This window comes from Chrysemys picta, chromosome 2 (genome assembly GCF_011386835.1).
Source record: "Chrysemys picta bellii isolate R12L10 chromosome 2, ASM1138683v2, whole genome shotgun sequence".
Classification (NCBI taxonomy): domain Eukaryota; kingdom Metazoa; phylum Chordata; order Testudines; family Emydidae; genus Chrysemys; species Chrysemys picta.
Window position 1 is genome coordinate 53,919,063 of NC_088792.1, and position 12,911 is coordinate 53,931,973.

Sequence of the window (12,911 nt, forward strand, 5' to 3'; positions counted from 1 at the left end):
TGAAATGGTTGTTCTGCTGCCTCCATTGTCCTCACTATCTAACCAGCCAAATACCCACGCGTTAATTAGGGAAAAGCTGCTCAAGGCTTCTACAATGAGATCTCCATTTACAAAGTAACAATAATTTGCCCTGTATCCTGCCCAAATTCACAGTTTGTAGATACATAATAAATGATTAATATATATGGGAAGAACTAGTACAGCTTTACGGAGAAAGAAATCCATTGTTACTTATTGTTTCATGAAAGGCATTCATTCTGTTGACATGTTCACGTGGACAGACCATAACTTATACAATGTCTCATTATATAATAACCAATATGGTAATCTCCTAAAAAATAGCTTGAGCACCAAATTCTGTCTTCTAATGTACAAGACAGCTCCTATTAACTTCAGTGGAGTTTGCTGGCAGGCATCCAAGGGCTGATTTTTTGCCCTGAGACTTTAGAATGTAAATGGTCATATTAAGAGGCCTGATCATACTCCCAAGAGCCATGTGTAGAGGAAAACCTGTGTGCTCAGAAGAGAGGACATGTTAGTGGCCTCCACTGCAGCATCCTTTGCTCAGAACATGTGGGTTCAGGGTTCCACATGGGCATTGAGTGAGTTGGGAAAGGAGTGGGCAGCTCAGGAGGGACACAAATAGCACCAGCCTGGCAGAATTTCTCTCAAATAGAACACTGCCCAGTATGTATGACCTTTTCATAGCTCCCTCCACCACTGGCAACCTTCCCCTTCCTTAAAGAGGAGTCCTGAGAAGCAGCTTCCAGCAAGGGAAGTCCATTGGAGAGCGGGGAAGGGATGCTGATCAAATTGAGCTATTGTGGAGGGCACATGGTCTCTGTGCATGTGATTATAGTCTCCTGCTTTTCAGGTGATTTAATGTCTGTTCTGTTAGGGGGTTGAGGCAATCTCATTGGCACAACTAGGAAGATTTCTCTGTAATGCAAACCTTGGTGTATTCTTCTCCATAGTCCTTCATGGTATGATCTGCACAACATCAATCATTAATAGATACAATCTCCTTTAACAGACCCATGAAATGACCAAAGCAATAGTATTATCTGCCTTGAGCAGTCATTTAAAAACAGATTCATGAAACAGTTACATAAAATTAAGGTGATCCATCTGCTGAATATTACTCCCACTGAACATGCTCATGTAAGAAGTTCCATTTCCTTGTTAATGCAGCAAATTTTTCACACAGCTTGGATGTTTCTCATCTTACACAGCTGGGTACAAGAAGCTAGCACTCAGCCTGGCTGCAGAAAGGCACATGACACACGTTTAGCAACACACTGAATAAATGATTGATATCGGCAGCTGTCCAAGGTACTACACAGAAATCACATCAAATTGGAATGATTTGCATTCTGATTAAGATCTATTACCTTTATTCACCATGATTGATTATTGTTCCCAAATCATTTCTTTCAGGATATAATAATCAGCACCCCTTTGTGGGTGCACACATAAGCTACCAGGGGAAATTTTATGAAGAAATCACAGGTGATGACACAGCCTCATTTCAAGGGGTACTTAACAGTTCATGAATAATGTTGAGAAACATCTGTCGGGGATGGGTTACATGCAGCGCAGGTCAGCTAGCTCAGCATGAATTAAAGCTTTTAGGAAGAGTTTACTCACAAAAGGAAAAGAGCCCCCCACTCACCACTTCACAATACTTCAGGTCAACTGATTTGCCATCACTGCGAACACAATCTAGCATTCTTGTTTTGATGCCATTACCACAGACTGCCTTCTCGCTGAGCTGACACGTACTCCAGTCTGGAAATAAAGGAGACCATCAGGACAGGATGCCAATGGAACTGATTTCTGATGAAGCTTTGATTACTTGAATAATACATTTAATTCAAACGGCCTAAAAATAACCCTCGGAATCAATTTTTTACACATTCAAAAGCTCATGAAACCCATTAGCTAGACATATTGGAAATAACCATAGTTAGGTACCCAGTGACATGATGTATTTCTGAAAAGTCAAATATTGTGTTTATCTGGATTTTTTGGGGGCAAGTCACACACACACACACACACACACATATATAAATGGCCAAAGAAATAGATTTTCTATGGCTATAGAAGTCATATGATTCTCAAATTACACAGTTTCTCAAGAGCATTTTCTCTGAATCAAAGAGTTTCACTCTATTTTCACTACAGACTGTACAGACCACATTAGATAACACAAGAAAGCAGAAAGACCTATATTTTGAGAACTATGGATGCCTCTTATAGGTATTTTATCTCTTCTTACACACAACCCCCCTTCACTATCAACACAATTTCACTACAAAAGGAGAGAGCCTCACTAACCAGAGAAACACCTTGGATATGGTGGCAGACAGGGGGTTATAGTTAGTTGTAGGGAGGGGTAGGGGCTTCTAGAAGGCCATAACTTCAACTCTAGAGGGGAAGCATCTGTAGCATAGCCAACCCAGCTCTTCTTTACTACCTGCTGAGAGCAACTTTAGCAAGACTGAGTGAAAGAGGTTCCTCTAGTGTACTTCTGTTGGATCAGAAATAAAGGACCCTGAGCCCTGGTTTAAAGCCAGGTGCTAATTGGGCAAACTTGACTCACACATTAATTTTTAGTTGTATGTAGAACTAAACTGTGAAAATAGGTTGAGCTCTTATATTTTTACAGCCTGTTATTAGATTGTAAGAATGCTAATACCTGTCACATTGTAATCATAGTGGTAACAGTTTTTGTTCAGACTGCAAGGTTCTGTCTCAGTGGAGGCAGGACAAGCCTTTCCTTCATCAGGTTGTCTTAGGGGCTCCGCTGACCTTTCCCGCACATTACTTCCGTTGCAGGGCTTGAAAAGGAAAACAGAAACAATGGTTTTTGATATATTCAGTCTCTCCACCTACAAATATAACAGCCTTGTAAGCATTCTTTTCACAAAATGCTAATGTAAAACAATGACATTATACTTTGCCTAGAAGGGATTCTTTCCTTGTTATTTTATGGGAGGATTTAGTTTGCTATTTTATGTTGGTAATAATACCAAGGAATTAATAATAACTAACAACGCTGGTAATGCCTTAATAATTCCCTATCTAGTTCACATTTCATTGATACTGCCTTAAAGCAATTGAGCATCTGAACTTCCAGATTATGAGCTGCCTCTCCAAAATCTGCAGTGCACCAACTCAGATGCTGAGGAAAAACCCCTATTTCCCCAAGCTTCTGAAATTGAGAACCCCATTTTTAGTCTCACTGGCTTCGCTTTCTCACCTGAGACTCCAGACAGCCAAAAACACAGGGCTGATGGAGTTAAGCTATCTTTAATTTCATCTAAGTCTTTTACCTGCAGCTTTTTGCTCTTTACAGATAACTCTCTCACTAATGAACACCCAGGCCAAGTCTACACTATAAAATTACATCGGTATAACTACGTCACTCAGGGGTATGTAAACTCCACATCTCTGAGCGACATAATTATAATGATCTAACCTCCTGTGCAGACAGCACTACGTTGATGGAGGGCTGACATAGCTACCCGTCTCTCGCAGAGGTGGAGTACCTACCCCAATGGGAGAAGTCCATTACTGGCGAAGGTAGCATCTTCACTGAAGCGCTACAGCAGTACGGTTGCACTGTAACACTGGTTACAGTGCAACCGTGCCACTGCAGCGTTTAAGTGTAGGCCTGCCCTACTGGTGTTTTTACAGAGAGAGATAAAGCCAGATTGAACAGGATCTAAGGTCTTTAGATATTACCAAAGCTGACTCATCCGAAATTAACCTTCCCTAAAAATGGAGGGCAATAGCTCATGAAAGTATCAGCATTAAGAGGTGATTTCTTGAACAACTGCTTTCAATGAAGAAATGCTGACACACTGCCTTCTTGATGGGATTGTTGCCAATCTGCTGTTGCCAATAATGCAGTTGATAGGAACTTATAATCATTTGCATGTGTCTATTGTTAAGTGTAGCATCTCTGCATAGTAACTTGAGGCTTACTTTCTTTAAATAAAATAGTCTTGAAACCTTAAGTGTCAAGCTGTTAACATGTTTCTTACCAAGGAACATCTAGACCACTGGCCCCATTCAGACATAACACAGTCTTCAGGGCATGGCAATGTGCATCTTCTAGCACCAAGAGGCATCTCTTCAGGGTCACACAGGTAGTCCTCAACAGTGTCAGAAGGACCATCCACTGTGTTTTGCATGCATCTGGGAAAATATAAGGCTATACATAAAACATATTTGCCATGGATTTCCTACAATAACTGCATCCATTACACTAACATAGCATGGCATTTTAGCAGTTTGACCACAAACAATATACAAATAGAAAAATCTAGAACATTTTTGATGCAACACAAATAATGAACTATAAAATACCAATGAGAATTTGAAAAAGTCAAAATATCCCCAGTTTTTTTCTGCTGCAGGCAGCAGTGCAGTATATCGGTTGAAGCTCAGGGCTAGGGGTGAGAAGCTCCTGAGTTCTAACCTTGCACAGCCACAGCCTTGCTGAGTGAATGTGCGCAGAGGAAGGAGGGCACAAGAGAAATAACAGGCAGGCAGGAGAAAAGGTGAGAGGGAATAACAGAAAGCAGCAGGAGCTGCAGGGAGAGAGAGGAGGAGGAGCCTCTTATGTACCTCTCTAGCACCCCCAGGAGCCTGGACTGATTAACACCAGCTTCTCAGGGAACTTCCTGTTTCCTGCTGCTTAGCTGAACCCACTTGAGGAGAACAGGCAGTCAACTGAAGTAGTAGAAGCCAGTTAGGCCCTTAAGATGCTTATTTCTTCCCTCACTCAGGCCCTGCTATCAGCCTGCTTATTTGTCCCCTTCAATTGAGTGTTGAGAGCCACTAGAGCTGGCACAGAACAGCAGTCATGAGTGAAAGAAGAAAACGTCCCTCTGGGGCAGCATTCAGAAAAAGAAAGCAAGCAAAGGAAGCTTTTCTATCTAAGCAGGAAGAAGCTCTCCTGAGATACATAGACACAAATGTTCATGGTGAGCCTTCTGGCCCCAGTGAGGATGTGAGTGGTGAGGAGATGCCTGAACTTCCAGTTAGTCAGAGTGCAGGTGACCTGGCAGCTACTGCAGCAGCCATATCTCCATCTCAAATGGATGTAACCATTCACATTCCTGAAGAAAAGTGTAGATCAGAGAAGTATGTGGTGGAGGCACAAGAAACAGCTGCTGCTGAGTTTAGTTCCTTAAGTCTAGATGATCCAGGACTGTGGACCCACTTGAGCAGTAGCCTGAGGGACTTCCTTGTACTGCGTGGGCCACAGCAAGTGAAAAACTTCATGTTCCCCAAAGACAATGAAAATAGAAGTTTCCATCCAACACATTACTGGCGTGAAATCCCCAATGGTGACAAAGTGGAGAGGCCATGGTTATGTACTCAAAAACCCAGAATGCTGCATACTGTTTTTGTTGCAAACTCTTCCAGTCTAATGTTCCAGACACATTGGGTTCTACAGGAAGAAAGGACTGGAAAAATCTGGCTAGAAATCTGGCATGCCATGAGAAGGCAGCAATCACCAGAGAGCATTCCATAGGTTGAAAGAGCTTGAGATGAGACTAAGGTTAAAGGCCACCATAGATGATCAGCATCAAGAGAAGATTGCATCAGAGTCTCTTTACTAGCAAAATGTTCTGAAAAGGCTCATTGCCATTGTGAGAATGCTTGCTACCCAAAACCTAGCACTGCATAGCACTTCAGATCAGCTGTATGTGCCAAACAATGGAAATTTCCTTAAAATTGTGGAGCTGATGGCTGAGTTTGATGCTGTACTCCAGGAGCATTTAAGAAGAGTCACCACCCAAGAAATGTACGTGCACCGCTACCTTGGAAAAACAATTCAAAATGAGATCATACAGTTAGTGTCAACAAAAGTCAAACAGAAGATTGTGGCAGATCTGAAGTCAGCAAGATATTACTCTGTTATTCTGGATTGCACACCTGACATCATCCATACGGAAAAAAATGACTTTAATGGTGCATTTTATAACAACAACAACAGAACCTAGTGAACATGTCCCTGCAATGGTGACTGTCAGAGAGCATTTTCTAGAATTTATTGACATTGATGATACTACAGGAGCTGGTATGACAAATGTGCTTCTTAAAAAGCTGGAAGATATGGGAATTGTGATAGCTGACATGAGAGGTCAGGGCTACGATAATGGTGCCAACATGAGAAGAAAGAACAGAGGAGTGCAGACATGAATCCGAGAGTTAAACCCTCGAGCTTTTTTTGTCCCATGCAGTTCTCATTCATTGAACTTGATGGTCAGTGATGCAGCATCAGCTTCTAGTGAGGCTGCTGAATTTTCTAATGTAATTCAAAGCATCTATGTATTTTTCTCTGCATCAACTCATCGATGGCAAATTTTGAAGCAACATCCTCTCTGACACTAAAACCACTGAGTGCAACATGATGGGAAAGTTGAGTGGAGGCGATAAAGCCTATCAAACACCAAATTGGGAAGATAGATGATGCCATAGTTGCCATTACGGGGGATAATGCTATGACAGGAACTGTTTGTGGGAGAACAGTGGCAGAGGGAAATGGAATCACCTGAAACATACATAACTTAAAATTTCTATGTGGCTTAGTGTTGTAGCATGACATACTGTTTGAAATAAATGTTGTAAGCAAGAGACTCCAAGGTGTTGACCTTGATATATCTGGAGCAAGCAAAGTCATACCAACAGTCATACCGGTCGGATGAGGGATTTCAAAATGTTCTGAAGAGTGCACAGAAGTTGGCAGAGGAACTTCTCACTGAAGCTATTTTCCCACCCATTCAAGAATACAAGAGTCACCGAAGAAGACATTTTGATTACAAGGCACAGGATAATCCCATAAGAGACCCCAAATAACAATTCAAAGTTGAATTCTTTAACCACGTGCTAGACTGTGCAATACAGTCAGCTGAAGAATGTTTCATGCAGCTCGAAGAATACAGCAGTATATTTGGGATGTTGTATGATATTCCAAAACTCCTCACTGTAGCTGAAGACCTACACCACCAATGCAGGGCACTAGAGACAGTGTTGACACATGATGACATGCATGATATTTATGCGAGTGATTTAGGTGATGAACTGAAAGTCCTTTCAAGATACATTTCAACAGGCTGAACTCCAAAGGCTGTTCTGGAATATATGTGCACAAATAAGATGACCACCCTCTTTCCAAATGCTTTTGTTGCTCTGCGCATACTTCTAACACTTCCTGTAACAGTTGCCAGTGGAGAACGCAGCTTCTCCAAGCTGAAGTTAATAAAAACACATCTACGCTCCACAACGACACAGGAGAGGCTGGTTGGCCTTGCAACCATCTCAATAGAGCATGAGCTGGCCCAGACAGTGGACCTTCAGGAAGCAGTTCAAATCTTTGCAACCAAGAAGGCACGGAAAGCACCACTTTGATTATTCAAACAGATAAAAATGCCAGTGTTTACTATGCAGACAAGAAAGGTTACATTTGCTTTTCAGGTGTTTGAAAGTTAAGTGCTACTTAAAATTTTTGAACAAGGCATTTTAAGTTGTTAGTTCTCCTTTATTGGGGTAGGTAGCAGAGCAGTACCATGAGAGGAGTAGAAGGCAGAATTGAGAGCTTTGAAAGTTTTGGCCCAAGCGAGGGGAGATGGGGGCATCATTTGAGCTCCCCGTCTCAGGTGCCAAAATGTTGTGGGCCGGCCCTGTGTTAAACCTTCACTTTCATTGCAATATTTTAAAACTATACCATTTTATTACATTACCAATTCCTGTATACCTGAAGATCTCATGGTGTCAGTCAGAAAACATTTTTAAAATGAGATTATTTTAAATGAACACAACCAACAGAGATACTGTATCTGCAAAAATCTGTTTGGTGGAATTAGTTATCCAATGAGAGTTAGTATATGGATGGCAAAAGGGAAGGTAGGTTTTTTTGTGTGTGTTCATCCCAAAGGGCTGAAATTCCTTTCTTTGGCATAAATAATGTATTTTCTTCTCTAGCTTTGATGGTAGTGTCAAAAGCTGTGTACCTCTGGAGAGAGCCTAAAGCACCACCACCACCATCAGTACTTATTGCTTTTTTAAAAAAAGAATAAACTTTTGGTGGGACTTCCAATATCTATTTTGGTTGCTGTTATATTAGAGTAAATTATGCACACTTTAATATTTGTGACAAGCGAAAACTAAAAATCTGACCTTCAAATAAATCGTTAAATTCAAGGCGCGCTTCTGTTTTAAATCTTGTCAAATCTAGCAATTGCTACAGTACTTGTGGTACATTAAAGAGAATCTTTGGAAATTAATGTATCTGGTCTTCAAATGGGTCCTGTAGACTGAATTCATTTTATGGCTTGTCATTCTAACATGCAGACAGAGATGACTTCTTAAATTTGTGTTGCTCTATAGGTAGCCTTAGAGAATAATATATAATCAACACTGAACTTCTTGCTATGTACATTATCATGCAAGACTTCTCTTAAGCAAGTCTTTGAGTAGAGGTGTAAGTTGATCAGTAGACAGGATGCTTGGATCAGATTCAGTAAATATTGGAACAAGATTTTTGGACTTGTTTTACTAAAAATTCACTCTTTACACAGTTTTACAGAGTTTGGGGGGGGAGGGGAGAGAATGTACTTTTTTTTTTTTTTTTTTTAAACTAAAGGGGGGAAAAAACAGCATTCTGAACCAGGCTGAGTTTAACACAGCATTGCAATGCACTACTTGGCCTTCAGATTAACTATTCCAGGAAGCTCAGTTTTTCAACGTCATTGTACTACAAGCGTTCAACAACTGCAAAAGTTTTGGTATTAACGAATATGCATGCTTTTTAAAAATGCCTTTTCTTTCCTTTTCAGAAGTGGGACTGATTAACTCAAAATATTTGATCAGAAAAGAACTGCCCGGAGTAGCCCTGTGAATTATTTTTCAGGGGGAAGATGTACTAAAGTCATAATTGGGATTAAAGTTCAACCATCTGACACTCATAGAAGCAGTATAATCCTAAAATATGGTCAAGGTGAATAGTCTCAGTCCATTTCCCAGTAAACAAGCATCCACCACCACAACTGGAATCTTGTTAGTAATCTTGATGAAGAGGTCAGGAATTGAATGATCATGGACACTGAACTACCCTTTTATCCTCAGAGATCGTCGCTCTGGATCAGTGTTCTAGTAAATTAAAGGGATAATCCAGAGACTCTTGCACAACATCATCCTGTGCTGAATGTGCTCTGTGGGCACAGGATTTCAATCTCTGCACTGTAAATCTGGCACCTTTCACTAGAACTAAATTCAACTAAACAATTAAAAATATATCCTACTCCGTGTGAATTTATACTCAAACTATCAAACTATTTAACTCCATAAGAATCATGCTGTAGTCATGATACAGTCAGCTTCTGAGCAGAATTGTTCTCCCTCTTGAGGTGATTACTTTCCAGACTCAGCCAGTGTCTGTGAATTTGTTGTCAGGAGTTTGTTCTACTGGTGTGTCAGAAATATTACAACCATGTTGGAACACTGGCATTTCAAATCCAGTGTTCACACTGGCTGATTTAGCAGACCTAGAGGACCACAAGGGTAACAAAAAGGTATTGAAAACCAGCACCAGATATAGGGCTAAATTCTCTGCTCTGATGCTGTGCCAATTTAATATGGAGCAGAAATTTTCACCCATTACTTTTATGTTTAGTGCTTTCTAGGCCAAAATACGTTCCAAATTTAAAATATGGTTAAGGACTTCCATAGCGTTTCTTTACCATTCCAAGAACAACTGTGGACACATAGGTATTCCTACTGATCTTTATCACACTGCTATAGAGTTCTTTATTCCTTACGTATAAAACTCAGAAATAGAAGGAGCACCACTAATGATAACATAAGACTCCGCACAGTTCATTAATCTGACTTTGGGCTGAGAAGCAAGTGTGAGGCACTGACCACCTGTTGTAAAGTTCTCTCAGCATTTTAAATTAACAGGGCTATTAACTACAAGCCCTGGCCAAATTCAAACTGGGGTGATTACATTCTGAATACCTTAATACACTGTGTTTTCAGTTGGATATGGCATCCTTCACCTTTTGCACTAAATTGTTGTACAGTATTGCTGTGCACTGTAAAATGGGTTGCCATGTTTCACCCCAGAGGTGATTGCATTTTACTGATAAGTGAGAATTGATCTCTGTGTTAAATTTATAAAGAACTTGGGGGTTACCTTGAAAGGCACTATATAAATGTAAGTTACAGTTTTATTTTTATAAAGTATAATTAATGTTTAAAAAAAAAAAACAGAAACAAAGGGTTAGATCCTGAACTGTGTAAACTGGTTTAGCTACACTGAGTTCAATCTACACAGATTTACACCAGCTGAGGTTCTGGTCTAACATTCCGTAGACAAACTTTTGTGAAAATGCCTTTGTCAAAATACACTTCTATAGAATTTTGCTTCTTTAATTCCATCATAATTTAAAGGTGAGGATTTCTGTTTTTGTTTTTTAAGAGGATTACATTCTGTTTACCTCACTTTCCTGGTTTGCACACCTTCTCCACAGTTCTCCTTTAAGTCAACATTGGTCACTTTGCAGACGCTCCAGGGTTCTGTAACCCATATGTACTGGCTGCAGTCGCTGTGGCATGGGACCACCTCATATACCTGGAATCCACACAGAGTGTAAGTTTGCTACACACAGTATGCAAATATGATAAGTATACAGGAGCTGTCATTCTGACATAGCAGCAGCACAAACATTATTGCTATTTTGTAAAGATAACAAATATATTTAATCTTAACCCATGTACAAGTAAGTTGTGAGACAGTTGGTGTTACAACAGACATAAAACACAGGACACCAAAGCAAGGAAATGAAAAGTTAAATCCCTAACAGTATAAACTCTCTTCTGCACCAGTATGCATGCACTTTACCATTACTACTAACATACACCAGAGAACACACACACAACAGCCTTAACTTTGCTCTAATAGGAAGCCAGCCTTCTACTTCTCCATTTACCAACCTGCTCCTCAGTCTTTCCTTTTATACTCTACACTCCCACACCTAATATTATTAGTTGTGGATGTTTGGTTTGTTTGTGGAGAGTGGTTTCTAATGGTATCACTCCCTAAATTACATCAATGTAAATCAGAGCATAATCTGGCCCCTTAACTTAAACTATTTTTAACTGTGAAGCCTTAAAGTTATTATATCATGCTAAGATTGGAATGTTCTATATAGACGGTCTGAGGTACATTAAAAATGGCATCCTATGTACTATCACATATAATCTTTTTAAAGAACAATTACAGAAAAGGCCAAACAGTGCATACATTATAGAACTTGGTCAGGAAGCACATTATAAGGTTAGGTATCTATTTTAGAGACTCTTACCTGAGCCTGGAGCAGGTATTTGCCATGAACCCAAGGGAACAACCGAAGATAAATAGAAACACTAGTTAGAGAGCGAAACACAGATATTTGAATGGTGTACATTTAGTGCTTCATTGGTTAAAAACAATCTTCTATGCTCTCTACCAAGCAGAAAGCCTCACCACTTAGGCCAGATAAGACATAGCTTTCCCTCTTGTATCTCTACTGACACATTCTGCAAGAAGTCAGCATTTAAGAGAAAAAAATTCTTTTGCACATCACCTTGATGGAGAACTAGTGCATGTATGCTCACCTTTTCTTCACACTGTTTAGAACACATGGCTAAACTATTTTATTCTCTGCCTACCATGGATATCAATTCTTTACAGGCTGGGGAGTTCAATTTCTCCAAGACTGAAGAAATTCCTGAGTGGTTTTGGATGGAAGACTGTGTTTTATATATTATCAATATTGTACTGACAGGTAGCGTGGGATGGGTATAAAGGTGGAGAAAGTGACAAAGATCTCATCCTTCACACGTTTTTAAAATCTATTTAGCCTGTCCTAAGTTTGTGTCCAGTATTTGAAACCAGTTGCCACTAAAAGCTCTTCTCTAGTTGTCTGATATATCTGCTATTAGCAAGCTAGAGGCAACATTACTAGACAATCTCAATGAGAATCTCAATATGGCACTCTCTAGCTGTTGTCAGCAATGCACCTGTCAGCCAAGACAGAGCCCATGCCTGTGTTCCAGGTGTTAGTGGAGGTCTCTCGACATTATTGGCATTTATGTGACTGTCACTGATAGCAAGCACTTAGAGCTCAACATAGTCATGGACTCTATGCCTGCCTAGGTAGGTGGGGAGGCAGAGAATCACTGAAGCCAAAGAAAAGGTAGATGTTATTTTCCCCAGGAAACTGGGATCTGCCTCTAGCAGAAACTCTCTGAGAGCCAGAGAGAGAATTTTTCAGTGAATTGGACCCAGTATCATCTGCAAACCTTCACTATAGCAATGCAGATTATTTTCTTTTTTTAACTATAGATGCTTAGGGAAAAGAGAATAAATCTTCAAAAGCTAGTTTCAACAATTTCCTGCTCCACAGGTAATTTAAGATATTTGCTTATCCATATATCACACTTTTCTCCATGAGAGAATTTGCTGTGCATACACCTCTGCCAATATGAGAAAATCATAAATAAGGATATTCAAGGAAAAAGAAATAGGGACACACCTTTTAGCCCCAAATGAGATACTTTAAGATGGAGAGAGCAGAAAAACAATTAATGGTTTTATTACATTCGCCCTTTAAATGGGACAGTTGGCATGTATGGATATATTTGCAAATAATTTAAATTAGAAAATAACATAATTTATTAATGAAAATAGGTTTAGATTAAGGGCCAGATTGTGATCAGTTCCTGCTTGGATGTGCCTAAGGGAAGAGGGCAAGGTTCCCTTCCCCCATCTTGCAACATGGGTGTGGAGTCCAGGCCCTGCCTTTCTAGTCACAACCCTGTGTGTGCCAGCTACTTGAAAGAGTGCGTGT

The 12,911-nt window shown here is 40.1% G+C and overlaps 1 protein-coding gene across 1 annotated transcript in view; it reads right to left on the reverse strand.

Annotated features, from left to right (window-relative positions):
- Positions 1–12,911, reverse strand: part of THSD7A (thrombospondin type 1 domain containing 7A) — a 539,203-nt gene that overhangs the window by 39,766 nt on the left and 486,526 nt on the right. Inside the window, exons 17-21 of the mRNA XM_042856716.2 lie at positions 11,385–11,390; positions 10,518–10,651; positions 4,050–4,203; positions 2,699–2,840; positions 1,673–1,788 (exon numbers count right to left, since the gene is read on the reverse strand). Of these exons, the coding sequence (XP_042712650.2) occupies positions 1,673–1,788; positions 2,699–2,840; positions 4,050–4,203; positions 10,518–10,651; positions 11,385–11,390 (552 nt within the window). The remainder of the gene's footprint in view (positions 1–1,672; positions 1,789–2,698; positions 2,841–4,049; positions 4,204–10,517; positions 10,652–11,384; positions 11,391–12,911) is intronic.